General features: G+C 40.6%; 1 protein-coding gene across 12 annotated transcripts in view; it reads right to left on the bottom strand.

The window, feature by feature from the left end:
- Positions 1-553: 553 nt before the first annotated feature.
- The window catches only part of Fhit (fragile histidine triad diadenosine triphosphatase), a 1,536,882-nt gene continuing 1,509,587 nt past the window's right edge, over positions 554-27,848 (bottom strand). For all 12 annotated transcript variants that reach the window (XM_076544519.1, XM_076544511.1, XM_076544513.1 and 9 more), the window contains 2 exons: positions 26,979-27,077; positions 554-861 (listed from right to left, as the gene is read on the bottom strand). In XM_076544519.1, coding sequence (XP_076400634.1) covers positions 856-861; positions 26,979-27,077 — 105 coding nt within the window. In that variant the 3' untranslated portion in view covers positions 554-855. The remainder of the gene's footprint in view (positions 862-26,978; positions 27,078-27,848) is intronic.

Genomic DNA, 27,848 nt, shown 5'->3' with positions numbered 1-27,848 from the left:
GGTGGTGCCCCTGCCCTCAATGAGCCAAAAGAGTAAAAACAACCAACTACACATGATAGATAGATAGATGATGATGATAGATAGATGATAGATGATAGATAGATAGATAGATAGACAGATAGATGATGATGATAGATAGATGATAGATGATAGAAGATAGATAGAAGATAGATAGATAGATAGATAGATAGATAGATAGATAGATAGATAGATAGATAGATAGATAGATAGATAAAGAAAAATTTCAAAACCACAAAACAATGCAAGATAGATGAGCAGCACATTGTACTTGCTTGTTTTCCATAGTGACCTGGGCCATCTTGAACTCTTCCACTTTGCATTTGTGTCCTGACAGCAGGAGGAGAATTTGACCAAGGAATGGTTTCTGTGCTATTACCTTACCCAGCCAATGCAATTCTCTGAATCACATCTCTACTATAACCAACTTTTGGCTCACAAGAAACATACTCATTCCAAAAGAGCAACTTCTTCATTTAGGCCTTTTGGAGTTCTCAAAAATATCAATTTTTAAGTCAGCCAGCAACACCAGGTAAATATTTTAGCTATCACTTTATTTTCAGCCAGGCTAAGGGACAGTTTTGGAAAAGGTCCTATTCTAAGTACATAACTGAGAAACTGTGGCAGGCAGTCTATGCTACTGTTTGTGAAGTTAGCCTGTCAGTCATTGTGATTGAAACATAACCTTAGTGGCTTCCACTAGTGCAATAAAATGCTTTGCAAAAAGCTGCAGAATTGTGGGATGTAATAAAGTCTGCTCAGCTTCATTTCCAATGCTGCGGAGTCTAGAAGAGCGAGGACCATTTCCGTATGCCTTAGGATTTGTTTGAGTTACTTTCATGCCTGGAAATGACAGAACATAAAAACAGACATTTAGTTAGAACCGGTAGCATTTCTTTTGAGGCACAGTAATAAACAAAATATGTTTGTTTACTGTTAATATGTTAGATTGCCATTAACATTTTATAGGAGATGATATTGATGTATGGGTGAGCTGTGTGAAATAAATGATTTTAGACCTTTTGATGCCTACACTTATTCTCTGGGCCCATGTAGTTTGTTTGCCTTTTGCCTGTCACTAAAGGTCAGCTGAATGGACTCTTAGGTTTCCACATTACCAATTCAAAGCTTATATACAGAGAAAACCAATTCAGACTTGTATGTACTACATGAGAAGGGCATGCCAAACATTACTATTGTCTAAACTCTCTGCTAAGCTTTAAAACAGGGATTTCTGGACTCTGTCCCCTGTATTTGGAGTCATCAGATCTATAGAGAAGCCAGGAATCTGTTTCAAAACAAGCTTTCCAGGTGAAAGTGAAGAGTCTGGCATCCAAGTTTGGGAAATTGTTAAAGCACCGTGTAGCTGGCAGATCCAGCTTTACATAATGGCCAAGGTATCTTAAGGATATGTGTTGCTGGGTGGTGGAGGCACACACTTTTAATCCCAGCACTTGGAAGGCAGAGCCAGGTGAATCTCTGTGAGTTCAAGGCCAGCCTGGGCTACAGAGCGAGGTCTAGGATAGGTACCAAAAATACACAGCGAAACCCTGTCTCGAAATTCCCCCCGCCTCAAAAAAAAAAAAAAAAAAAAAAAAAAGGAAGGTTATGTGTCAGGCCTGAAATGAAATGATTCTACTAACAAGGTTGAATAACTTCGCACTGCTGTGCTGCTGCCCTGTTTTACCTAACAAGAAAATAAGAAATCTCTTGGTGGTATAGCGAGGTGGTTTAGATCCAAACCCAGGTGCTCGGCCCCTGCCTTCTTTGTCGCAGCCATAACCCCTCTCACTTCGATTCCTGGCCTTGGCAAATGGGTGTGACCAGCAACGGGGATGGCAGGGCTTGGTAGCTGGGAGCAGAGCAACAGCCGGAATGAAAGCAAGGCAGGAGGAGGAGAGAGGAAGACTTGATGAGTTTATTTCTTAAAATTTGAGGAAGACTAGGGGGAAAGGTGCTAGAATTGGGTAGCCACTGTGGATGTGATAAATGAAGAGATTTTTGAGAAATACTGTCATGAATCACAGACTTCTCAAGTGTTTTCTTTTTCAAAAATCTTGTTTTTATTTACATATATGTACGAGCTTGTGCAAATGTATGTTGCATGTGTATGCAGCTTCCTGAGGAGGCCAGAAGAGGAGGTTGGATCCTGTGGAACTGGAGTTAAAGACAGTTATGAGTAGCCTATGTGGGTCCTGGGAACTGAACTGAGGTTCTCTGGAAGACCTTCTGAGCCATAGCTGCGGGCTCTCCCTCAGTGTTTCCAAGAGATTCCCGACGAGAATTAAGCTGCCTTTCATGTCTGGTTTGCCATTTGTGGATTTTGGTGCAGCACAAGATACGTAGGACACTGGTTGTGAAGGGCTGGTTCCATGCTTGTTTCAAGGGCTCTGGTTAAGACTGTCTTGGCTTTAGAGCCATTCAAACCCACCTTGGTGAGGATGCAAATATTGGTCTTTGGCATATAGAGGAGAGGTTTCATAAGCCTAGAAACCCATTCCCTGTCCGTTGATAACGAAGTCAGAGAGCACAGGGGGCAGCAGCTCCGTGTAAGGATGTGTGTCCCTGTGGATCAGTATACAGAGGCCGTCACTCCTAACCTGGCCACTCCACACTGTGTCCCTGTGGGATCAGTATACAGCCCGTCACTCCTAACCTGGCCACTCCACACTGTGTCCCTGTGGGATCAGTATACAGAGGCCGTCACTCCTAACCTGGCCGCTCCACACTTCCTCCGAGCAGAGCAATACCATAGAGAAGGTAGGAAAGTTGGGGATTTGAACCCTCCAACTTGCCCTCCAGAGGAGGTCTTACTCTCACATGACCCTGGGGCCATTTGCTGGTATTCCTAGCACTGCTTGTCTTGTCTGGAGATGTGGGTCATCTTCTGAACATTCATCACAGACTTCGTCCTTGAACAATTATTGACTTTGAGTCAGAGGTACCTGTGAAGGCCTGAAAATGGATGTGCCTTCTCTTTTCCTCTGCCTTGCCTGTCTAGGGCAGATTTATGTCCTAGAAGTTTCTATCAGTTTTATTTTTTTAACATTGTGACCCATGTTACTGCCACCACTCCCCTTCTCAGTCCCGCTCTGTGTTCTCTGAGTCTCCTATACCCCTCTCTACACAGGAGGCTCTGTCAGATCACTATCACTGTATCTATAACTCATCTTTCACACAACCTTAGCATCCCATATCCTTCTGGCTTCTCAATGCTGCGTCTGTGGTAGCTTCATTTCCGTAGCTGGTCCAGAGCCTCGTGGGAATCAGCATCTACATTTCATACCCCAAACACTGGGGGTAGGCTTGCAGAGCTTGAGGATAGGTGTGTCCAAAGTTCTGCTGTATGTCTGGCAGGGCGTGAGGTGAGGCGAGCACACTTAGTAGGGCTGCAGGGTCTACATAAAGCACCCACAAATGTGCCTGAGTACTGCAATGCTCCCCCTCTGTGGGTCTCGCTCTCTTGCTTGCATTAGCACTGTTTCTGCCATCTTTGTAGCCAGGAGAGACTCAGCATCAGCTCAGCAGTGGAAGCTGTGCAGAGTGCAGGTGGTGACATGCCCATCTCCCCATTTCTAATGGACCCAAAACAGTGTGTGCATTCTCAGATCTTCCGGTTCCTTCTACGAACCCCACCGCTGATGGTAGAGTCTTTCATTTTACCCAGGATGTCAATCAAAGGATTTGCTGATAAGTAAACAAGACATGCTTCTAGCTCACTTGAAAAAATACTTTAGGCAGAGTGAGGCCAGGACTCTGATCACAAGGAGTCAGGTGAGCAGACTATATCCATGGGCTTCTGCAGGCAGAGAGCTCAGGGGACATGCATGCCCCAATTTTCAACTATGTCTAAGTTCTTAATAGAAACACTGGCAGGTTATCTGTCCCCCTTCCTCAAGAATAGCCTTGATAAATAACAGGGAGAGATAGCATTATATTGCCAGTGGCACATTCTTCAGTCATGAAAGGCAACAGGAGGAATCTCCCATTGTTCTCATAAATAAGAGATAGTTGGGGAAGAAAGCTTTGGATTTGGAAGGGAAATTAAAATGTGTTATGGAAAGCCATCATCAAAGTTTTAGAGAAAGACTATAGAAACCTTTACATCCATCTCTTCCTGAAACCCACAGGAAAGTCTTTGAAATTTCCCTGTGCTCTGCTGTGTGATTGAATGGGTACAGGTAAAATCATGGGTGCCAATGGGCTGTTCCTCTGCGAATCTGCACTGAACCCTGCTGACTTCCTGAATGTGCAACTGTCATCATGGTGGCCAGTTTTCCATTACTGTAATGGATTCATAAGACAAAAAAAATGTATGAAGTAGAAGGGTTTATTTGGACTGGAAGTTTTGGAAAGTTTGTCTGTTGCTTTGATCCATGACAGTGAGACCACATGGTGAGCCGGAAGCAAAAAGGAGAAAAAAGACCAGAGTCTCTTGTAAGCTCAAAGACTATTCAGAAGCCTCACCAGGTTCCATCACTTCCATATGATGCCAGTTTGGGCACCAAGCCTCCAGTCCCTGGGCTTTTAGGAGACATTGTAGATTGTAATGGTACATTCATCAAGCTCCAGAAAACCTTTCTCCATGCTCTCTGGGTGCATTGAAGGAAATGCCATTATGTCCGGTGCATCAAGGAAGAAGCTAGTCTCCCCCATTCCAACGCCTCCATGCTCTGCCCAGGAAAAGTCCTCTTCTACACTGAAGCCAAAATGACAAATTGCTGTCTCTCCTGTAGGTGAATCTTGGTGGGAGTTGCCCACAGGCAAAATACCCTGATAATGTATAAAGTTAAGGCTCAGACTACAGATTCCAACTGTCCCTCTTCCTCTTTATAGTAATGGTTCCACACTTGGTTGCATATTGGGAGATGGAAACATGCCTGTGCTGTGCCCTTTCTGACTGATTTAGAGTATGCAGAAACTGTGGAAGGGAATCAGTAGACTTGATTGTGACAAGGTCCTCACCTATCGCCATTCCTCACCCATGCTTCCATTCTAAAACATGTTCATTGTGCAGTGTGGTTTACTGCTGAAGACAGGGTTTAGCAAGAGTATTTGTCTTCCTCACTCACATAACTGGGGCCATTGCTGTCTTTGCATGTAGTGATTCTTGCCCAATGAGGATTAATGACATGGTCTGTTTGTCCTTCTTGCCAAGGCTGAGACAAAAATGGTTTGTTATCATCTCTCTGTGTTCGTGTGTGTGTGTGTGTGTATGTGTGTGTTCGTGTGTGTGTGTGTGTGTGTTTGTGTGTGTGTTTGTGTGTGTTTGTGTGTGTGTGTGTGTGTGTGTGTGTGTGTGTGTATGTGTGTGTGTACCAAGAACAGAAGTCAAAGCCAGGATTTCCCTCAATCACTTTCCTTCAGCTGTATTTTTGAGGCAGTATCACTCACTGAAACTGGATCTCAGCAATTATCTTAATTCTGACTGTCCAGTGAGCCATCTCTGCCCCTGTGCTGAGATTACGGCACATGTCACTGCACCCAGATTTCTATATGAGTAATAGAGATCCAGACTCAGGCCTTCATGCTTGCATGGCAAGCACTGACTGAGCCATCTCCTCAGGCCCAGAAATAATTTTAAAATTAGGGTACCACATTTACCAATAACACAGCCCTGAGAGGCTCACATAAAAACCTTCTCTTTAACAAGCCTCTTCTTCTAAAATCTTAGTTTCTAGCAGGCTAGTGAGGCAGGCAGAGCAGCCAGGAAGGCATTCTGCTCACACCAAAACAAGGTGAGCAATTTTCTAAGGGCAGGCCCCCTGACACCTCTTCTTCAGCTTTTTCTTAATAAACTGGCCTTTAAAAATGTAGCCCCAAAGCCGCTGGTGGCAATGCATTAGAGTAGGCGGGTAAAGGAAAAGCTGATGGAGAGATGCCGAGGATCAGAGATCTGCTATGGTTGGTATCACCAAGACAGTGCAATCATACTGCCATCAAGATACAGGAAGGGGTTACCCCGGTTCACTGCTAGAAACCCGGCCACATGAGGGTGAAATCCAGAGAGCAGGCCAGCTTCCACACATGCTGTCAGACTCTAAATTATTCCTCTGTAGCATGTTTCACATGCTGATTAATAACACCACTTCCTGAGATGATGACGGGCTAATTAACTTCCTATTCAACAGGGTCCATTTCCCAGGCTGCAGGGTCATAAAAAACAGAATGCTGCCCTGGACACTGCAGGGCCCAGCCTCTCAGGAGGCAGGGTGAAGACAATCGTTCTCTGGCAAGGCTGGGGTTCACCCACCCCTGCTTAGACACTGACCATGGACTTTAAGAATCAAACTCTAAGAATTGTAAATGCACAAGAAAAAAGGACCTGAAAGTCTGGAGTTCTGAGTTATATATGCTGGCATCCCTGGGGATCTCTCCTCTGCAAATGTAATGGCATCTGCTTTGAGTGTGGTGGTGGGCTTAGGAAGCAGAACAGGCTGGGAAACTCCCAGCACAGCTTGGGCACTTCCTGTTGCTACTATAGATAGGCACCCAGGCTCTGTCTGTTGCTGACTATTTCTACTCCTTTTTCTATCCCCATGTCTGCAGCATGCCCAGCAGGGACTCTCCCTAAAAGACCCCATCCTTTCCTTGGGACTTAAGAGTATATAATTTGTCTCCAAATCTTCTGCTGATATCACACTTCTCTGTAACCTGGTCAAAATGAAAGAAGGATTACTTTATACTCACTTGTATCTTGCAGGAGATAAACTAATTTTGAGAAATTCCTTACAATGGGAAACACTTTCAGGCTCTGCAAATGGGCAAAAAGGAGCTAAAAGGCACACATGCTTTATCACTTACTTCTTTTGATAGCTTCTTCTGGTATTGCTTTTGGGGGTGACCTTATTCCAGCACATTCTTTAGCTCTAACTCATGTTCTACTGTTACAATAGAGTTTAGAGCCAAGCATGGAGCAGGCTACCTTTGATAATTAATGGCTCTGAGAGTTTGTTGAGCATGTCATTTAATTAATGGTACTTGTGTCTGGAGTGTAACAACTCAACTTGGGAGCTGAATAGAAGGAACCCACTCAAGAATCATCACACAGTTTATAAGGTTTCAGCACTTTTAACCGATTAATGGGTGTGGTTCCCCACGCCCTTTTCTTCACTATTCAAAAGAGCTAGTGTTGGTGAAATTATGTTCTTTTTCCTTGTGCGTCCAGATTTTAACACAAATAAACCCTCTGACTAATGAATAAAAGCCTATTACGATAATCAAGACAGTCAACAAAAATCAAAAGATAACTTTAAATTCTTGATGTTGAATATGAGCAGGTGGTAGGGTAAGTTCTGGTCTATCTCAGTCACTCACAAGTGGGCCAGCCTATGTTACAATTAAATCCATCCTGAAACCAAAAGCCAAAGGTGTGAGGGGGCTAGAAAGATTACTCAGTAGTTAAGAGTGCTTGTGGCCCTTGCGAGGGACCCAGGTTCTGTTCTCACCACCCACACTGGGCAGCTCACAACCACCTATAACTCCAAATCCAGGGCATCCAACAACTTCTGGCCTCTGAGGTCACATCCCCATAGTTAATCATTCTTTTTTTAATGAAAATGTTAATTTTTACAAAAGATGAAGGGTTTAAAACTGGAATAAAACATGGGTGAACATGAGCAGAGACTTTTTCACACCACCTGCATTTCCTGAGACATTAGTCTCTGAACTCTAGACCAAATCTGTAACACTTACAAAGTTTCTTCCTTTGCAAGACAACAATCAAAATACACCCATCTTTAAACTTCTCAGTAGGGGCATTGAGGCTGGTGGTACCATTTCTAGAAGAGATAATTGCTTCCTTTGGGAGACCTAAGGGCTATTTTCCCCTAGGACCTCATCACTACCTCAGGAATACAAAAGTTCAAGTAAACATGCCCTGTACCAAATCGAGAATCCCATCTACAGGGAAAGAGACAAGCACCAGAACCAGCGCTACGTCCTCCATGGGGTCCCGCTCCACTATTCAAGGGAGGCTGTAGTTAAGGGATTCAGGGAATAGGGACATTACCTTAGACTGGGCATTTGGGTAACATGTTTCTAAGTAGTTGATATTTGAGTCCCATCTAGAATGGAGGAAAGAAGGAAGGGAGGCTATTCTAGGAAGAAGGGTGCCCATGCTTCATGGTCCCCTGGAGTAAGTCAGTGCTTGATGTAATCTATACCAGCAAGAAACAGGAAGATTAGGAAAGACATTGTGGGGACTGCTGTGAGGCATAAAATGGAACTTTAAGCTCCATCATCCAAGGCCTCATGTGATCTAGCCCTGGCTCTATCTCCAGTGTGGTGGAAGATTATGACCTTGCTTCCCATTTAAGGAGAGTGATTCTAACTTATTTTCTGTTTTAATGTATTCTTTCTCTGGTGTGACCTTGGGTGAGCTAGAAAATAGAGATATTTATTTTAACAGTCAGATTTAACAGCTTACACATGATAGTCTATATAAAGAAATGGTATTTTTAATTGAAGTATTCCAGAATTCAATCTTACCCAGAATGAGGGAGTTCTTAGGCTTTTTTTTTCTTTCAGAAAATGCTTTTCTTTTGAATTCTTGTACTATTTCAAACTTCTATTGAGTCTCACTCTTCTAAATCATTAGAGAAGTTGAAGCTAACCATACATGAGCTCTTGAGAAATTCCTAAATCAACAACAAATCTTTGAGGAGAGTTAAGCCAGCAAGACTTTTATGAGAGTGTCAGGAACAAAGGCAGCTTTACACTGTAGGCATGGTCCTCAGCAAAAAATGGTAACTCCAAATTTTGCAGAACTCATGGAGACACAAGCTAATATAGGGGGAAGAGTTTGGTCCATTCCTTAGAGCTATTCAGAGACAAGGCTGGTGCTTTCTAGAAAACCCTCCTTACTGGGAGCTGTGACTCAGGCTCATTGTTTCTAATTAAAAATAATTTGAGCCCCAGCATGAGCTTTGAGTTCTTCAAGGCAACACCACACCAGCAATTTGCAGTTTTGAATGCCAGAAGCTCTAAACTTTACTTCATTGGAGCAAGATGCAGAGCTTTAGTGGAAGGAAATTGGTGAGAGCATCTAACTGTATTAAAAATAATTTTTGCTTATCTTAATGGAATGAAAATGATCTACCAGCTCTTATAAACCTCCTTGAACTAAAGGTATCTGTGGCAAAAAAATAATCCTCAATTGAGCTCTTTTAATGCTCAATTATTACATGATCTATCACATAATGCACTGACACCCATTGTTTGAAAAAAGAAAACCTCTTAAATACCCACCAAAATTGATTGAATAATCCTAGATTATGAAGTGGCTCTGAGAGGGTATGTAATGCGAGTTGAGGGGGAGCAGAGAGAGGTAGAGAGACATGATTGATACAAAGTGAACTGGTTTATGGTGTAACAGAAGAAAGAAGTCAGTCGGATCTGAGTTGTGAACAGTGTACTGGTGACTTACCCAGGGCCCATGTACACACCTTCTTGTTCTTGTGTTCACCCTACTCCTTCTCCCTAACTCTGAGTTATTGCAGCTCTTATTGGACAAGGAATAACTTGACCTACTGTGCCTAAAACTGTATTTGGCTTGAAATGAGTTATCAAAAAATAGTTTGTGATTTAGTTATGGAGCCTTCTGTTTAAAATTATCCCTAGGGAAATAGCCATTTGTGCCCTTGATGTAGCAAGGAATCTTTTGATAACAAGCAACATATCCCAATGTCAGGTTCCCCCCCGGATGAAAAGTGACATACCGCCTTTTAAACAACACTAGATCTCCCCTCTTAGTTGCTTGGCTCCTTTCATTGTGGAGGGTTCTCCTGCCTTTGATTTCTCCCAGTGACGAGGGGGATGAGAGCTTGAAGTTGTCAACACCCTAATTGGGGGTTTCTGGTGCTGTGTTAATACATCCATAGAAGGGAAGGTCTCTAGTTGGGTTGGCTGGGGTCACATTCTAGAACTGTGTTTTTCATATGGAATTGGTAGTTCCAAAAATCAAACTTCCCTTATGTTCCATTCCATTCCTATTCTCTGATTAAATCTTTCAATGATCTTCTACATGTTTTCACATCCAAGAAAAATGAAAGATTCTCCAAGACCCTCTGTCTAACTGGAAGATCTTGAATGGAGCCCCTGGGAGTCCTCACTGACTTAAAAATGCAGTATCTAGTAGACTGTCATCAATGTTGACTAGCTATGGCATACTCCTGGTTATCTAATGAAGTGTTAGCTTTCGAGTTTGTTCCTGGGGACTTGAGGCAGCACCATCTTCCAAGCAAATGGCTGTGATGCTTGGCTAAAGTAACACACAGGAAGCCTCCAGCACGGGAATCATCAAATGCTGGCTCCCTGAAGTTAGTGAAGAAGCAAGAAAAAATTGTATCTTGCTCCTCTGCTCCATTGTATAATTCTAGCCTTCGGTTAGCCAGAATTCTTTTTTTTTTTTTTTTTTTTTTTTTTTTGGCTTTTCGAGACAGGGTTTCTCTGTGTAGCTTTGTGCCTTTCCTGGGACTCACTTGGTAGCCCAGGCTGGCCTCGAACTCACAGAGATCCGCCTGGCTCTGCCTCCCAAGTGCTGAGATTAAAGGCATGTGCCACCACCGCCCAGCCATTTTTTTTAAAGATTTATTTATTCATAATATGCTAGTGCTCTATCTGCATGTACACCTTTATACCAGAAGAGGGCATCAGTTCCCATTATAGATGGTTGTGAGCCACTATGTGGGTGCTGGGAATTGAACCCTGGTCCTCTGGAAGAGCAACACAGTACTCTTAACAACTGAGCCATTTCTCCAGCCCACCAGAATTATTTAGGGACAAATGTTTCTCCAAAGACACAGAAATTGTGTTGGGAAGGCTAAACATGGACTCTGAAGTGGAACAGCCTGGGTCTCAAGTTTCTGGAGTTCTTGGAGTCATATAGCTGCCTTCAGCCTCCATAGCTGCTTCTGAAAGCCTGGGAAGACTGGAGAGTCACCAAGGGATTTGAGATTAAGTCTACAAAGTGCTTAGAATAAGTTGTTCATAATAAGCTCTCCTTACGTGAAATCATTAAGAATTATTACTACTTGTAAAGTGTCCTCTCTGTAGTGGTCTCCATTCTTTACTTTTAAAAATAATGATGGGTTTGGCCAGTGTAGCTTCTAATAGTCAAGGAGGATGGTGGCCAGGTGGGCTGGTCAACTCTCTATGTATTAGCAGTGTATCTGCAAAGATGCCCTAAAAATTTTTTTCTCTTGTTTTAGCTTAAGCCGACATGCAACAATAGAATACCTAGCCAGCAATTACACCAAGTCTTCCTTTCCTTTCCTGTTTATTATTATTGTTGTTGTTATTCTCCCTCTTGTCCTATTATTTTGTTTCTTTTTCTTGAAATATAATACACACAGAGAGAAAAACTGCAGATGGCTTGTATCTGGCTAACAGAATTAATACAAAAAAACTAAAATGCCTATCTATCTACTACCCACAGCAAGAAACAGAATATTGTCCGCCCCCACCCACCCCAGTCCACGTTACCCTTTCCCCTTTTCACCTCATTCACAGGGACTGACCTTTCCATGCTTTCCTTTCTAATTTCATCATTTCAGTGAGTATCTGTAAGCACTAGAATATAAAGTTGCCTGGTTTCAGATCATAAAATGAAGGCAATCACAGGTTTTGTGTTTGCTTATGTAGTTCTGTTGTTCCATATTCTTACAAACACTTGATACAGTCTGTCAGTAGAAACTTTGATGACTGCAATAAGCATGTCTGGCATTGCATTCTGCTATAAGCTACATTTTGCTGCTGACTAACAATGGACCATTTCATCATTCCTTATCAGGGGTGTGGAGGGTTCAAGTTCCTCTTTTAGTTTGATTTCTTAGCCTTTTCTTGCTGAGATTAAAGAGATTTTGGTACCTTGTTACAATCTTTCCCCATAGCACAATCATGAAGATAATCTCTATATGGTCTTCAAAATCTTCATTGTTGTATACCACACATTCTGAATTAAAATTTACCTGAAACCAATATTTATATACAATGTGAGGTAGGGCTTCATTTCATTAATTTTCTACCTGGATATGCAATTTTCCTAGAACCATTTGCTGAAAAGACTTTCCTTTCCCCAGAGACATGTGGTTTCATTTCCTCATAAATCAAGGGTTCATCTCATCCAGCTTCCTATTTTGTTACATCAATCTACTTAGACTTGTGGCAACACCTTGCTTGCTTAAGTCTTGTGGCCTTGTAATAAATAAGTCCTGATATCTTGTAGAATAAGCCATGGAGTGTTTCTACCTTTTTTAGGCTTTCTGACTACATTTCTACAAAAAGTTTAGGATCAACGTGTCGCTTTTCACCCAAACCAAACCATGGAAATTTTAGTTTGGATCTCACTGAACTTAAAGGCCAATTGAAGGAAAGGACGTTTTCACAAAACCAGTCATTAATCTCTCTGTTTAGTTAATTCATCTTTAATGTTTCTTAATATTTTATAGTTTTCTGTCTAGAAGATTGCACAACTTTATTGCTAAATACCTGATAGTTGATGTTAATATAAGTGCTAAATTAATACATTTTCCATTCTAATTGTGAGTAGAGAAATTGAAACCATGTATATTGTTTTTATATTTACAGGTTCTTCTAAATCTATTGGTCAATTTTAATCAATTTTTCATATAGTCTTGGGATTTTGTGAGTATATCATCATATTGCCCACAAATAATGACAGGTTTATTCATCCCTAATTCCTTCTCATTTATTGTGTGCTGGGAATTTGAGTGCATTTCATAGTACAAATGTCAACGGGGATTATTCTGATATCATTGACAATTCCAGATTGACAACCTTTCACCATTACTTATAAATTCCCTTTGAGTTTTCCCAGAACTTTGGTATCTATGTAGATGGTATTTTCACCTGTAATTTAATTCACATCTCCTGAGCTGATCCTCTCATTTTTTTCTTTGACTAATCTGAGGGAAGATATTATTTGATAGTTTACCAGGATGCAGAAGTCATACTGATCAATATATATTATCCTTTCCTAACTGTATGAACACATAACCTATGTGGGTCTGTCCTCCATCTATCTGGCATCACTTAGGGCTTTATCTCCTCCCATTAGGCTGAACATTTTATTTTTGTACTGCTCCTGTTTGGTTCATTTACAGGGCAAGGCATACAGTAAATGGGCAGCAAAAGAATTTTTCTTTCATTTCCATTCCTGCTCTGGCAGAATATTTGTATCTACTAATTTTTATAGGGTTTTTTGTTGTGGTTGCCTTTGAAGATACACACTCATTGAATCTAAAAGCTTTTTTATACCTCTGCTGCAATTTTATTATGATAAGTCTTCATATGGATTCCCCTCATTCCCTACTATTGCTTGGATATGTTCTTGGATTTTTGGACTTCACACACACACACACAGAGAGAGAGAGAGAGAGAGAGAGAGAGAGAGAGAGAGAGAGAGAGAGAGAGAGAGAGAGAGAGAGACAGAGAGAGAGACAGAGAGAGACAGAGAGAGAGACAGAGAGAGAAAGAGAGAGGAAGAGAGAGAAAGAGAGAGAGAGAGAAACTCATTCATCTTAGGCTAGCTCGAAACTAACCATGTACCTAAAGATAACCACGGACTTCTGGTCCTCTTGCCACTACCTCCTGAGTATTAGATTTACAGGGGTGTACCACCATACCTGATTTTATATGGTGCTAGGATCAAAGCCAGCACTGTATGCATGCTAGACAGGCACTCTAACTGACTGAGCTACAACCCTAGTACCCACTCTCTTGAAACAGGATCTCCCTATGTTTCACAGATGATCTTGAACACCTACAGTCAAGTGGTTCTCCTATCCCAGTGTCTGGCTTGAACCAGAATATCCAGCCTTTGCCTTACAGTTTGAAAATTTTCTCAGGCATTATTTCTTAAAATATGCTTTCCACTAAAACTCTGGATTTGCATCCTATGGATTTGTAAATAAATATAGATTGGACTTGTTCATTCTATTTTCTCTTCTTTGTCTCTCTACCTCATTGTGGTTTGTACTATTCCCTTCACATGGCCAATGGTTGAGTTCACTAACAATCATACTTATGAAAATGTGCTACTAAATCTATTCATTATGCTTTTGTATTTTTTTCAATTTTATATTGATTCTGTTTGGTACTTTTTCATATCATATAAGAATTTTTATGGGTGTTTTATGAAATGTTATTTCATAAAAATACTCAATTGCTTAAGAAAAATGTAGCTTGAGAGTCACCATTTTGCCTTTCATAAAGAACTTTCATATTCATTATCTTTTTCTACTGAATTTGATTTTATTAAAACTGTTGAATACTTTAACTCACAGATGAAAGTATCACACAGTTGGTTTTAAAGAAGCCACTTGTGGCACTTTGGATGAGAAATGTCCTCCAGAGGCTATTGTACTTGAAGGCTTGCTCCCAGATGGCACTGTTTAGGAAGGTTATGGAGCCTACTGCAATAAGTCAATAGGGTGATAGCCTTGCTCCACTTCCTGGTCTCTTTTTCTGTTTTCTATGTATAAATAAAAACTCCATCAGTTCGCTTCCTGCCCCTGCCTCCTATTGCCATGCATTCCATGACATGATGGACTTTATACCTCTGGAATCATTAGTCAAAATAGACCTTTTCTTGCCTATATGGAGGGGTATTTTATCACAGCAACAGCACATCATTACTCCACTCAAAACATGCACCCTGTCCAGAATTCTATAAATCCCAATGAGCATCTATACAGTTAGAATGCCATTCTGAAACCATACGGCTTCAATATCAATCACATTTTTGTTTGTTTGTTTGTTTATTTATATTGTACTTTCTATTTCAACCATGGGGCTTCAATGTCAATCACATTTTATTTATTTATTTATTTATTTATTTATTTATTTATTTATTTATTTACTTATATTGTACTTTCTACTTGAATACCCAGAAAATTAAATTCACTTATCCCCCATGAAAAAAAATTTGAAACTAGAAAAAAAACTTTGTAACATCTGTGATTTTAAAAATAGATTCCAGCTTTCTGCTAAATTAAACAAAATTAAACTAAAGCATTCTACATTTTCTATCCATAAACAATGTAAATAGTTGCTTTAACATCTGTGTCTGATAATTCCAATTTTTATATAAACTATGATTGGTCACTTATTTGTAACAAAATACCATAATATCATAGAGCAGGAGGCTCAACAATGGAAGTCCACTTCCCACAGTTCTGGAGGACAGGCAGTGCAACAGCGAGGCCACCTGTTCTGGAGCTGCTTCTCCTGTCCTGAAGTCAGCCTCTTCATGCTATCTTCTCAAGTGAGCACAGAGAGACAAACCAAAAGTCACAATGTAAGGCCACTAAATCCATCGTGGAGGCCACATTCAGGATGCCATCTTCACTTAATTTCCCACCAAAGAACCTCCATCTTATACCATCACATGGTAATTAGGATCTTAGTATATGAATTCAGATGCAGAGGATGACAACTGCTTCCTGGCTTTTTTTTTTTTTTTTTTTTTTTTTTTTGGTGTGTTTATGCATGAGTACACAGACACACATGCTAGGTATTCTTTTGGAAACAAATTGTAAAAATAATTTAAGATAATGTGCTGGTGTTATAATTTTCCAGAAAGATTTTATTTTATTTTATTTGCCAATAAGTTAAAGCACTAGGAATTTGAGATCATTTGAATTTAATTTTTAGGACAGAGACTTTCTCAGATGTACTGATGATTGGGTCAAAGTTAGAATAAGTAATGGGTTAACATGTGGCTCACTCTGACTCTGGGCATTAATACTGCCAGATGGCTAGCATCCTACTCACCTGTAGAGGTTTAGTAAGCACTCGGTCATGCACAAGCTCTAAATCTATCCTTCTCTCCAAGAGCCACGTATACCTTCAGTGGGAAAGCAACCCAAGTGCTGGGCTCACCTCCGTGGATTCCCATCTCTTCTTGGTTATGCAAAAATTTGCTGTTGGCATCTCTAATATGTCTAGATATTCTGTATAGTTTTTTAGTTCAATATAGGAGGAAGTTTGAATTAGTAACAAAAGCACAAGTTGTTATTTTTCCTTTTCCTGTTTCGTAGTCTGAAAACTTCTCCCTTCTGTGTTTTTAGTATTTAATAACTATTTACACCAATTTCTCATGACCTAACCACACCAATAATTTGTCACCTTCAGAAGATTAAATAATATGAAAAACAATGATCTACAACAGTGGCATGATGGTTTCACGTCTCATTCTTTTGTTCTCTTCTAAGAGTCCTAGGGAGGTGTGCTGTGCTTCTCTATCAGTATAATTCACAGATGGGCAAATTGAAGAATGAAAGAATTATCTTTCCAAGTCCAGAGAATAAATTTAGTGTTACTATTTTACTGAAAGTAAAACCCCAAACTGCAGACAACTTGGGTATGATCCTGCAGACCACAGACTTTCATCTTAGAGTGCCCGGGATGTTTTGTTCACCTATGATGAAAACAAGAGCGTGGTCTCAGAAAGGGCCAGGGGCAGGCTAGGACATATTTTTATAACTATGATGTTCATTGTATCAGCCATTTTGTTTTAAAGTATCTTCTAGAATGTTCCCGGTAGAGGCCAAGACCAACACATTTGCCCTAGAAGAGGAATTAGGTGTCATTAGGCCTCTTCACTATTCTTTCTAAAATGCTTGCATGAGGTTTCTGTAGGAGCCCCAAGGTTTGCTCTATGATAACAGTAGTGTGGGACCAAAAGAGCCAGGCCAGGAGCAAAGAAGCAGGGGGAAGCAGAAATTCATCTCCTCGGGTTGGATTACATGAAAATGTGGGTCCATTCATCTCACTGTCATTGTATCACTACTGTTCTTTTTAGAAAATACATTCTGCCTCATTTTCCTAAGGGTAAAAGCCTTTGGAGGGAGAAGAGAGTGCAACATGTATATTTGGGCTGAGGTTTAAATTTCCTGGTTATACTGTTGAACCACTGAACCACTTCTTTTCTCCATAGTTATGGGGCAGAGGACAATTTCATAGATAAGATACAGTTTGCAATACCTACTATTCATGAACTGAATATACTGAGCTATTTTTGCCTCATTGGAGAAGAGTTAAAACCAGGAGGCACTGCTTTTCCTGGTGAATCCAGCTTGAATAATCCAGGTTGAGCAGCTATGTGATGACTTGAGTTATGTTCATGCATGCCAAAGTGATGCAGCAATTAATATGGAAGAGGTGGCTGAAGTACACTGTAGTCATTGGAACAGATGAAGTGAAAAAACATTAGCTATTATTATGTGATGAGGTCGAGGATTATTAATGTGAAATTTCATTTCTTCATATTAACCTCCCATGATCTCCAGAAGTCTCTTTCTTTTGCTAAAAAGGACAGAGGTAGGGAAAGACAAAACTCACACACTGTTAGGAGAGACCTGTCAAAGGAGAGAGAAATAAATAAAGGAAAACCTAGTGACTGAATGGTTTTCTTTGAGGAGGTTTGATAACATAGCAGAGTATGCTGATTAATGCACAGCCGTCCGTTCTGGAGACAGGGATGGGGTGCTAGGCTTTACTATATTTTCATTTTACTAGATGCAAGTAAAAAAGCCTGAAACTCTATTTTTAAAAAATTTGATGTGTGTGTATGTGCGTGCGTGCGTGCGTGCGTGCGTGCGTGCGTGTGTGTGTGTGTGTGTGTGTGTGTGTGTGTGTGTGTGTGCGCCTACCCATGGAGACCAGAAGGGGGTGTAGAGCTGAAGTTATAAGTGTTTGTGAGCTGCTGGGAGCCCAACTCAGATTCTCTGGAAAAGCAGCAAGCCATTTTTCCAACCTAAAACTTAACTGATTTTTTTTGATACTAGATCCTATTTTCCTGAAAATAATTTTCTGTTGATTGCTGATGCTGTTATAAAACTCATAAAGATAAAAAAGAACCTGTGACACTAGCCATTTCTATTATAAGTAGAGATACACCCTTTTGGAGAAGTCAGCCCCTTACCTCACCCCTTGCCCTACCCTTCACCCCACTCACCCCCTTTACACCCAGAATCTGTAGCCATCAGTAGCCTGTAGAAATATTTTTTACTAAACTATTTGGTCCAAGTAGTATCCAAGCAAAATAATAAACAAAATGAAAGCCTATTTTGAATATTGAGATAGATGGTCTTACAGATGAATGTAACAACTTAAAAAAGTGACTATCCTGGTATTCTGCCTAAGTCTTTTAGTGGGACATTATATTGGATTACTCTTGATGATTCTATGTTTTATCCTTCTCAAGCTCTAGGACTTGGTCTATCTTCATGACCTTGCAATTGAAAGCACATTCTAGAAATGTAACACAAAGAAAAGGGAGAAGAGGGCTGCATGATCCAATAGAAGCACGGACTAGGAAGAAAAAGTAAAAATTCTCTTTTTTTGCTTCTTTTAAATCACTGACTGTGTCTTTTTCTGGCAAGGTGAAGATGAATAGACTCAAATATGTTCATATTCAAATATTTAATCTTAAGAGAGGCATTGTCTGTTGGGAATATTATTTTGAGATATATTACTTTTTAAATATTGCATTTGTTTAACTCTGTGAAGCTGTGTTGCTGTGCCTGTCTACAATACTTGATGGTCTAATGAAGAGCTGAATGACCAATAGTGAGGCAGGAGAAAGGATGGGCAGAGCTGGTAGGCAGGAAGAATTAATAGAAGGAGAAATCTGGAAGAGGAGAGATCTAAGAGCAAGAGAAGAAGGAGGATATCATGGGCCATCCATCCATCTATACAACCAGCAATGGAGTAAGAAAAAAAGGTATACAAAAATAAAGAAAGGTAAAAGCTCAGAGGCAAACGACAGATGGGTTAATTTAGATTAAGAAAAGCTGGCAAGAAACAAGCCAAGCCAAGGTTGGGCATTCGTAATTAAAGATAAGACTGAAAAAAAAAAAAAAAAAAAAAAGCCTCTGTGTGTGATTTATTTAGGAGCTAGGGGGCAGATTCCCAAAGAGACAAAAAGTAAGAAAACAAAGAACAACATTTTGGTGCCCAACATGGGGCCATAGAAAACAGAAAAACAACATTTAGGCATACCAATGTATGCCATATTCCCATGTAGGCCCTGAGAAAGCTGAAGAAAGAAAGAAAGAAAGAAAGAAAGAAAGAAAGAAAGAAAGAAAGAAAGAAAGAAAGAAAGAAAGAAAGAAAGGAAGGAAGGAAGGAAGGAAGGAAGGAAGGAAGGAAGGAAGGAAGGAAGGAAGGAAGGAAGGAAGGAAGGAAGAAAGAAAGAAAGAAAGAAAGAGGGAAAAAAAAAGGAATATGGCTCCTTTAAGAATTTCTGCCTCCTGGAGAGCTCTTGAGCAGCCAGTAGTTAGGTAGGAACAAAAAACTAAGTAAAAATGCCTGCCACCATATAAGCATTGGCATTTGAGAGCTCTAAGGAGGTTGAATGCAGTTCTTGGTCATAGACCACTGACTGGGCACAAGCCTTAGTGTGGTGGTATTGTGTTTCCCCAAAATATTGTGCACGCTAATAAACTTATCTGGTGTCAGAGACAGAAGAGTCACAGTATTAAACATAGAGGAGAGGCAGTGGTAGCACACGCCTTTAATCCTAGCATTCCAAAGGCAGAAATCCATGTGTTCAAGGATACAGCCAAGCATGGTGACTCATGCCTTTAATCCCAGAAAGTGAGCCTTTAACTCCAGGGAGTGATGGTAGAAAGCAGAAAGGTATATAAGGCGTGAGGACCAGAAACTAGAAGCATTTGGCTGGTTAAGCTTTTTGGCTTTGAGCAGCACAGTTCAGCTGAGATTCATTCTGGATGAGGACTCAGAAGCTTCCATTCTGATGAAACAGGATCAGCTGAGGAATTGGTGAGGTGAGGTAGCTGTGGCTTGTTCTGCTTCTCTGATCTTCCAGCATTTACCCAATAATTGGCCTCAGATTTGTTTTTATTAATAAGAACTTTTAAGATTCATGCTATACCTTAGGCTCTCAGGATCCAAGAAGAAGGCAGAGCCAAGAAAGTCATGGAGGATTCAGGTGTAGGTTAGCAGTTTAAAGGTTTGCTCACATGGTTGAAAAGGCTAAAAAATATGCAGTAAAAGAGGTCCAGATGGAAAAATCTCTAAACAGGTTCCAGTGTGTTTTATAATGTGTGTAGGCTTAAAAGAAAGAAAAAGGGTATGGACAGTCATAGAAAGAAAGAAATAGTTTTAAAAATAATACAGTCTTTAATGATACAATAAAAGTAATATAGAAGAAAAAAGCCACGTAAGATGAGAAATGCATAGGGACTCTGGATCCTGTATGTCATTGTGTTGATTGTGAATTTTTTGAATGCTGACAAGCAAACAATAGCTGCTGAGAGATGTGGGGTTGTGAACTGGACTAATTGAACCCACCTAGATACTACAGGAATGGCTTAACTTTAAAAAAGAAATCAAAAAATGTATTTGTCAAATGGAAATCAAAGATGCCTTACAGTTCTGCTCCCACAGGAGATGAGAGTTTGTGGATTCATTCAGGAATAATATGGATCAGGTTTGATCAGAGGAGATCTACTAAATCTTGACAGGTGATATCTATCAACAAAGGTTACTGCTGGTCTTTCCAAGACTTGGTCATTAGTCTCAAATTATTCTCAAGGACCCCTAAAGATGCCTTTGCCCATAGCCAGCAGGAACCAGTTTAGAGAAAACTATGCCCACATTCCCAAGAGTTGGAGGGTGTCAGTGGTTTTTGGTTATTTGGTGAGTTATGGATGTTTGTTATCATTTAGGGGAATATAGAATATTGATACAAATTTAAAGTTAATTTTGTTACACCATATATATTTTTCTACCCTTGTTTAAAGGATTTTGTACATTGATAAAAATTTAAGGTTATTTTTGTTACACCATACTGTATGTATGTTTCTATTTTTTGTTTCAGGTATTGTACCTATGCAGTTCATTTGGAAATATAGGGTGAAGTTCTAGTTTTTGAAAGCTATTATTATAAACTATATAGGATAATCAGGAAACACAAGTTAAACATTTATAACCATCAAATTTGTATATATGTTAGGTATGCTTTTCAGATCATATAGAGATATATTTTAGATAGATAGATGGTCTTCAAACCTTTCAAAGACCTACAGAATATGGCACTGAAAAATGTTTTGTTAATTTAGGCCTTTTCACGATAATAAGACATATTTGCTCCTGGTAGTACCAATTCATTTTGAGATGATGGGCATAGAAGAAACTCTTGATGGAGTTTGCTTTTAATGGGGCAAGGCTAGCCATTTGGGCAAGAAGCTGCTCTTCCCTGGACTGCTTGGCAGTATGTTATATAAACTGAACATGCAGGACCCACAGGACAGTGACCACTGAACTTTTGCAAAACAAGGTAAGATGGTCCTTCAGGCTTCCTGCTTCACAGAAGAAACTGCCAGACATTCTGAAGGACACAGAAGAAAGTGACTGACAAACTTTGCCAATATAGGTGGGACAGTCTTTCAAATTTCCTGCTTCATTAAAAAGTCTGCCAGATACTGTGGGCCTATAGGCTGAAGATGGATGCCCTGATATTGCAGAGAAACTTTGAGTGTCTGTCCAGGCAGTCAGATGTCTCTGTTATTTCTAGAGATTTTGGAAGTTGTTTGCAATATACATTTTGTTAACTTAAATAATATTATATCCTTTGGGGGGCCTTTGATGGAGTTGAAGACTAGATAGTTATAGTTGCAGTATTCCTTAGATATGATAGAAAAAACAAAGTAGGTATAAAATTTTGGATTTACTAAGATAGGATAGATTATAGAATATTTTCTTTAAATTTACCAGATACAAATGAATTTGAATTCAGTACATTGGAAATGTAATCTTTAGTTGATAATTGTTCTTATTATATGAAGTCTTACTATGTTAAAGTTAAAACCTTTCATTTCTGTTTAAAAATAAAAGGGGGGAATGTTGGGGAATATTATTTTAAGGTGTGTTACTTTTGTTTATGTTGCATTTGTTTAACTCTGTGAAGCTGTGTTACTATGCCTGTCTAAAACACCTGATGGTTTAATAAAGAGCTGAATGGCTAATAGTGAGGCAGGAGAAAGGATAGGTGGGACTGGCAGGCAGAGAGAATCTATAGAGGAAGAAATCTGGGAGTGGGAGATCTAGGAGTGAGAGAAGGAGGGGCAGTGCATCAGGGGTCAGCCACCCAGCTACACGCCCCCAAAGAGACAAAAAGTAAGAAAACAATAACAATTGTCTCTTACTCATCATGCTAAAGGAAATCTGTTTTCATATCAATTGGGGGTGATTAAAGGAGGATGGGCAAACAATTTCATTGCTGTTAGTGAGATCCCCTCTCCACGGGGATCCAGACGAAGTCCCTCAAGCTGAAGTTCAAAGCTACCTTTTCCCCCAGAATTCTTTCATGAATCCCTTGAGTTTTTCTCACTGGAAGCTGTTTGTGCAAAGGGCAGACCCTCTCTATGGCTGGTGGGGTAGGTTTTAAGGAGCATCATTTGCAGACTAGAGCAAAGAACAAACAGGCAGACTTGTTCCATCTTGTCTGCCTTCACTGTCCATGACAATCAGCAATTGTCCAGCAGCTGAAATTACAGTGGCTTTTAAAAAGTGCTGGTGCCAAAATCTCCCTTGACAGTACATCTGTAACTACTAATAATGTTGTTTTGGGCAGACTCAGTTGCTTTGAAATTGCACTGTGCTGTTATAAGTAAATGAGAGGCAACCAATTATCTATAAATAAAGACATACACAGAGAATAATGTAATGAATTACAAATGATCTTGCTGACACAACACAGTGTGGAAACCTGTCCTGCTTTGCCTTCCCATTGAAGTTGGGAGGTGATGTTTCTCTCAGTTCCAGTGAGGAGGAGGAGAAGGCAGCACCATCCATACTGGTATACATGTTGTTGAATTAAAATTCGAGAGGCAGCAAAGCCAAGTGTTAAATATCTACAGAGAGAATCATCACACTCGAGAAAAGAGGCAAGCTTAGGATAAGAGATGCAGATTCACTGTCACACGACAAAGTCCATCCTGGAAATCAGCTCAGTATGCAGGGAGCCAATGCATACATTCATCCAGGTAGAGAGGAGTCCAGTCTCATCAGGGATTTGTCAGGCAGGCATTGAGACACCTATAGCATCACCCAGCAACCACTGAACTCCTGACTCACTGGCACAGCAAAAGCAGTGTCTGCTTTTCATGATTGCCCAAGAAATGGTGACCTAGTTGTGTTCTAGTTGGACAAAGAGATAAAGAAGGAGGGTAAATCACCATCTACCTGGCAGGGACATATGGGAGGACACTTGAAATTCTTCTATATGAGTAAGCTAATGTTGCCTTGATGACTGCCAGAGGCTGAGCATGCATGTATGGTTTGGGGGAATTTCTAACTGTATGGTCCTAAATAGCTCTTGCCATGCTAAGAGTTTAATCTGAGTTTTTGCATAAAGAAAACGTGGAGTGGGGTTTCTACTTTATAAGAAAACTTCATGCACAGGGAGGTTCATTGCCCATAATACTCCTTTGTCCTATAGATACCTGGTGTCTTGGCTGTAGGTGTTTACATTCTCTGAAATTCTGTGAAGGCTAACATAGACTCTTAGCAAGCAGAACGGTCAGGAAATTCCTAGAAGCCAGTCTTCTAGGTGAAGCAACAATTTTGCATAGACCTAATCAGCCTGTGACACAGTAAGGTGTCTTGTATCCAGAAGGCTAAGGAATGAGTGGTTTTCTCCCATGGATCTTATCTTCTCCCCATTCTGGGACTAGTAGGGGTAGGGTCAGCTTACTCTTGAATTCTGATTATCACTGTTCATTTTCCAAAGGTGGGAATCATATTAAATCTCTCAGAGATTATTTTATTTCAATATTTCCAAATATATCAAGTAGGGAATTTCAGGGTGTCAGTCTAGTGATGAAATTTAAGCCAAAGAGTAACTGGCTTCACTTTCTAGAATATGGAATGGAGCTCAGTCTTGGTAGTTGTAGGTGAGTAACTACAGAGAGCTGGCACTGCCTCTCTTTTCTATTTATGCTTACACTTCCAATTCAAAACAGTGTTCTCTTTTATACTGAGGCCAAGAAAAATGTACTGCAATGCAAAAAGTGAATCAAGGAAATAAAAAGTAAGCGTAAACAAAGATAAAGGAAATTGTGGGGAATTTATAGAGCAAGGGAGAGAGGAATGAGGTTAGATAAACACTGGACCCACCCAAGGTCATATTACTTGGTGCATGGTCAAACGGCAGAGAAACAGGAAAGGAGGGAAGCCTAGTAGGAATCAGCACTTGAACCAGCCTGCTAGGGGAGCAAAGTCAATTGTAAAACTGGGGCCCCCTTTGATAGAGATGGGTGCTGGAGAACCAAGGAGTTCAGCAGCAGAGAAGAAAGTCCTTTTTCCAAGGAAACCAGGGAGGACACTAAGGACGTAAAAAGACTCCCTGAGGGGTGATGTGGGAGCTGGGGGGGGAAATATGAAGTGGTTAGAATGGTGAGGGGTGGAACAACTAAGCCTGATGCCAGTGGGTTGAACTGTGTTGGCATTGTGAATACTGTCACTCCTACACCACGGAGCACAGGAAAGTCAACATGGCTGAGCTTGGGTTTTATAATAGGATTTTTTATGCTTTCTCAGGAATGATTGATGATTGTCATCCCTCCCAGGTCCCCATCCTATCTCTAGCTCTGCCTCTTGGGAATTTCAAAATTTTGCAGAGTAGCAACAGAACAAGTCTTTCAAGTCATCCTGCCCAAGATGGGTATGTTGCTGACAGTATTATCAGAAAAACCTGGGGAAAAATCAGAAAAATCTTCATTTCACATATGCAAAAGATAGTTTCTCAAGCCCAGGTAAAACTAAATGTTGCATTATTAGTCTAGATAACACTATATACAAATTCAATATAAAAAAAGAATTTGAAAATACAGAGGCTAGTGTCAAATAACTAAAGACACTAAGCTAAGGACCAGAAGTCTAGAGGGAAGTAAATTTAGTCCCTTTGTATTGCAGGTACTGGTGATGCTCTTGATAAAGTTTAAGGACCCTCTATTTAAGTCCCCCTTCATCACATCATTAGTAGTGGCTACTGTGTTTTTTTCTAGTCACAGTCTCCACATCAGGCTGCTGAATAGGTCATTTATTTAGTCTGTAACCAGAGTCCATTAAAAAGGGATGTGTTTTAGTTTATTAAAACAGTGAATAAGCATTGTGCCCAATGGTTTGACTGCCTAGGACAGAGTCTTTCTGGCAATACTTGCTAGTTAAATGAATTTGTTTGGAAGACAGGTAATGTCAGGACTCAGGGCAGAAGCAGGTAAGAATTGAGTTAGAAGTTAACATCTTAACGTATGCAGATGACCCATTTTGAGGTTGATCCTTACATTTCCACAAAGGCCTCCACAAAAGCATAGAGCTTTCTTGCCTCTATACCTGAAAACACCCATTGTATAGGAAGCTCAGAAAAACAAAAATTTCAATCTAAGAAATTATGCCTGAAGATGTGGTATCGTTATTTCAACAGGGCATTCCAAAGTGATACACTAGACTTCTGAAGAGGAATTGAACAGAAAACAGTGTTTGGTCATGTCCACAGGCTGGTGTTCATTATCAACCCTTTCTCTTCAGAAAGAAGAGAAGGTGAACAGTGGGAAAGGTTAAAAATAAAATCTGACCGATAGCTTCTGCTACACTTTCCTGTACTCCTTCAGGCAAAGGAATACAGACTTGATACATGCATGGAGGAGCTAACTGAGCTTTGTGGTGCTTGGCTGCAGTGGCCTGCTTGAACTGAGGAGCCAGGGAGGCCCAGGGAAGGCAGAGACCACTTGTGGACTGGTACATGGCTACCATAATGGCCGAGACCAACATGGCCTACTGAGGACATCAAATATCCTTTGCTTCCCGACCATCCTGTCACTAGTCTTGTAGAATTGCTTGCTCGCATCTGCCTCTGTGACACATCCAAAAATTACATAGAAAGGGAGAAGAAAGGGTGAAAACTGTTCTAGGTGATCTTGATTGCTTCCTGAATTTCCTCTTTTAATTCTTGAATAATCTTCCCTTGCTCATCAAACAAGCTTTCTCAATTTCCCCTGTCCACAGCCGCACTTCCCTTTAAGTGTGTTGTTTCAGCTAATACCTTTCGTTGTCCTATCTCTAAATTCTTTCTGTGATGGTGACAGACACTTGGAAACACTTGGAAGGAGGCCTCAGTGTGCTCTTTCTAGCCTGAGACTTCAAGGACTGGCAACAGGACACTAGAGGGGACAGCACTCTGGGTCATTAAGTAAATAAAGTATTTTAAAAGAAAGGCAGGGGAGAGAAGGACCAGTTAATGCATGTGTCTTTGAGCTTCCTTTCATTTAATATCAAAGCAATATACAGCAGTTTTCTTTTAACCTGCATGGGATTCTGTCCAAGATCTCCAATGTGTGCCCCATACTAGGGACAGTAGCCAGTATTCTATATACTTTATTCTATACATATGATAAAGGTTAATTTATAAAGTATAGTGAGAGATCAACAATAAAATAAAACAATTATAATAATGTACATTAGTGAGAGTTATGTGAGCAACTCCAAATGCCAGAGAGGTTGGTGGTACCCAGATGGCCCATAAAGGCTAACCATTCTGCTGCTGAGCTCATCAGAGCCAGGAGCCTCCCCAGCTGTCTGTCCTGCTTGCACACTCAGGAGTGTTCTCTGTATTAATAAATTACCCCTGTCTCTACCAGTCACCATGGTCCAATTCTTTGATTCAGGACACAAGAGCCTGGAAATCTCAGCACTTTCTCTCCAGACTCTTTTCCATGCCTACAGGAAGTGGCAAGAGGCAGGTAGTTTATTACACATGGGTCAGGACTCTCTTCATACAGCTTCCACGTCTTTGGTCTCCCCTGGGGGAGACATTGGTGCTGTTATTTTTCTGCATCCTTCCCAGCATTTCTTTCTTTTCCTGAAGCTCATTGGGAAATGTGGGTGAAGATGAGGTAATTGATGTTTACCTGGAAGTAGACGCGCAGCGCCTCCGCTTCCGCGGCCATCTCCTCCTCAGATCTCCAAAAGGCTGGGGAGTCCTCTTCCTCTTTGTCATGTTTCTGGAGCTTTGGAGGAAGAAAACAGAATAGGCTCATTAAAGAATCCTTGAGATCTTCTTTAATAATGCTGGGGAAAGGGAGAGACAGAGAATGAAAATAATTTGCAAATTAGAGGCCTGTGGGTGTATCTTAATTACATTAATTGCCCAATTTTGAAAATAAAGAGTTTCACATAAGAACTGACATTTCTTGCTTCTCTAATAAAATAACAAGATTGGGCTGCACTGGGGTTGTTGCTGCCTCGTACTTGTCTGATGAGCCTGTGACAGACTGGAAGGCGGGAGGCTGCTGAGGGCGCATCCACCACTCCACACAGCCTCCATCACCCCTTCATTTCCTTTGCCCGCCAGCACCACTATATTATTGCTCTCTTGACTGCAGTCATCCATTGTCTCCAGCCATTCTCAGGCCTCCTTCTGGCCCGCAGTTTATCTATCACTCTCTCTAGCTTTACCTGTCTTATATGAGCTCCAAGTAGTTGTAAACACCCTGCGAAGAAGACATTCTGGGGCGAGACACTGAAGACCCTTTGGCTATCAGACTTTTGAAAAAAAAAGTGGATTCTAAAGAAAGTGAAATTTCCAAGCAGTCCTGTGCTTGGGAAGGGAAAGACTGAGGCTTTGTCAACCAGGAGAGGGACTAGCCAGATTTTACAAATTCTGACCATTTAATAGTTGTACATTTCCTGGCTTTTCTTTCATGTTTTCTATAAAGCTGCCACTCGGTCACAAAGGAAATAGAAAGAAACTGAATATTTCTTTCTAGGTCTGCCTAAAC

Source organism: Peromyscus maniculatus, chromosome 9 (assembly GCF_049852395.1).
Source record: "Peromyscus maniculatus bairdii isolate BWxNUB_F1_BW_parent chromosome 9, HU_Pman_BW_mat_3.1, whole genome shotgun sequence".
Lineage (NCBI taxonomy): Eukaryota > Metazoa > Chordata > Mammalia > Rodentia > Cricetidae > Peromyscus > Peromyscus maniculatus.
The sequence above is the reverse complement of the archived record's forward strand: the minus strand, read 5'-3'. Positions and strand labels throughout refer to the sequence as shown.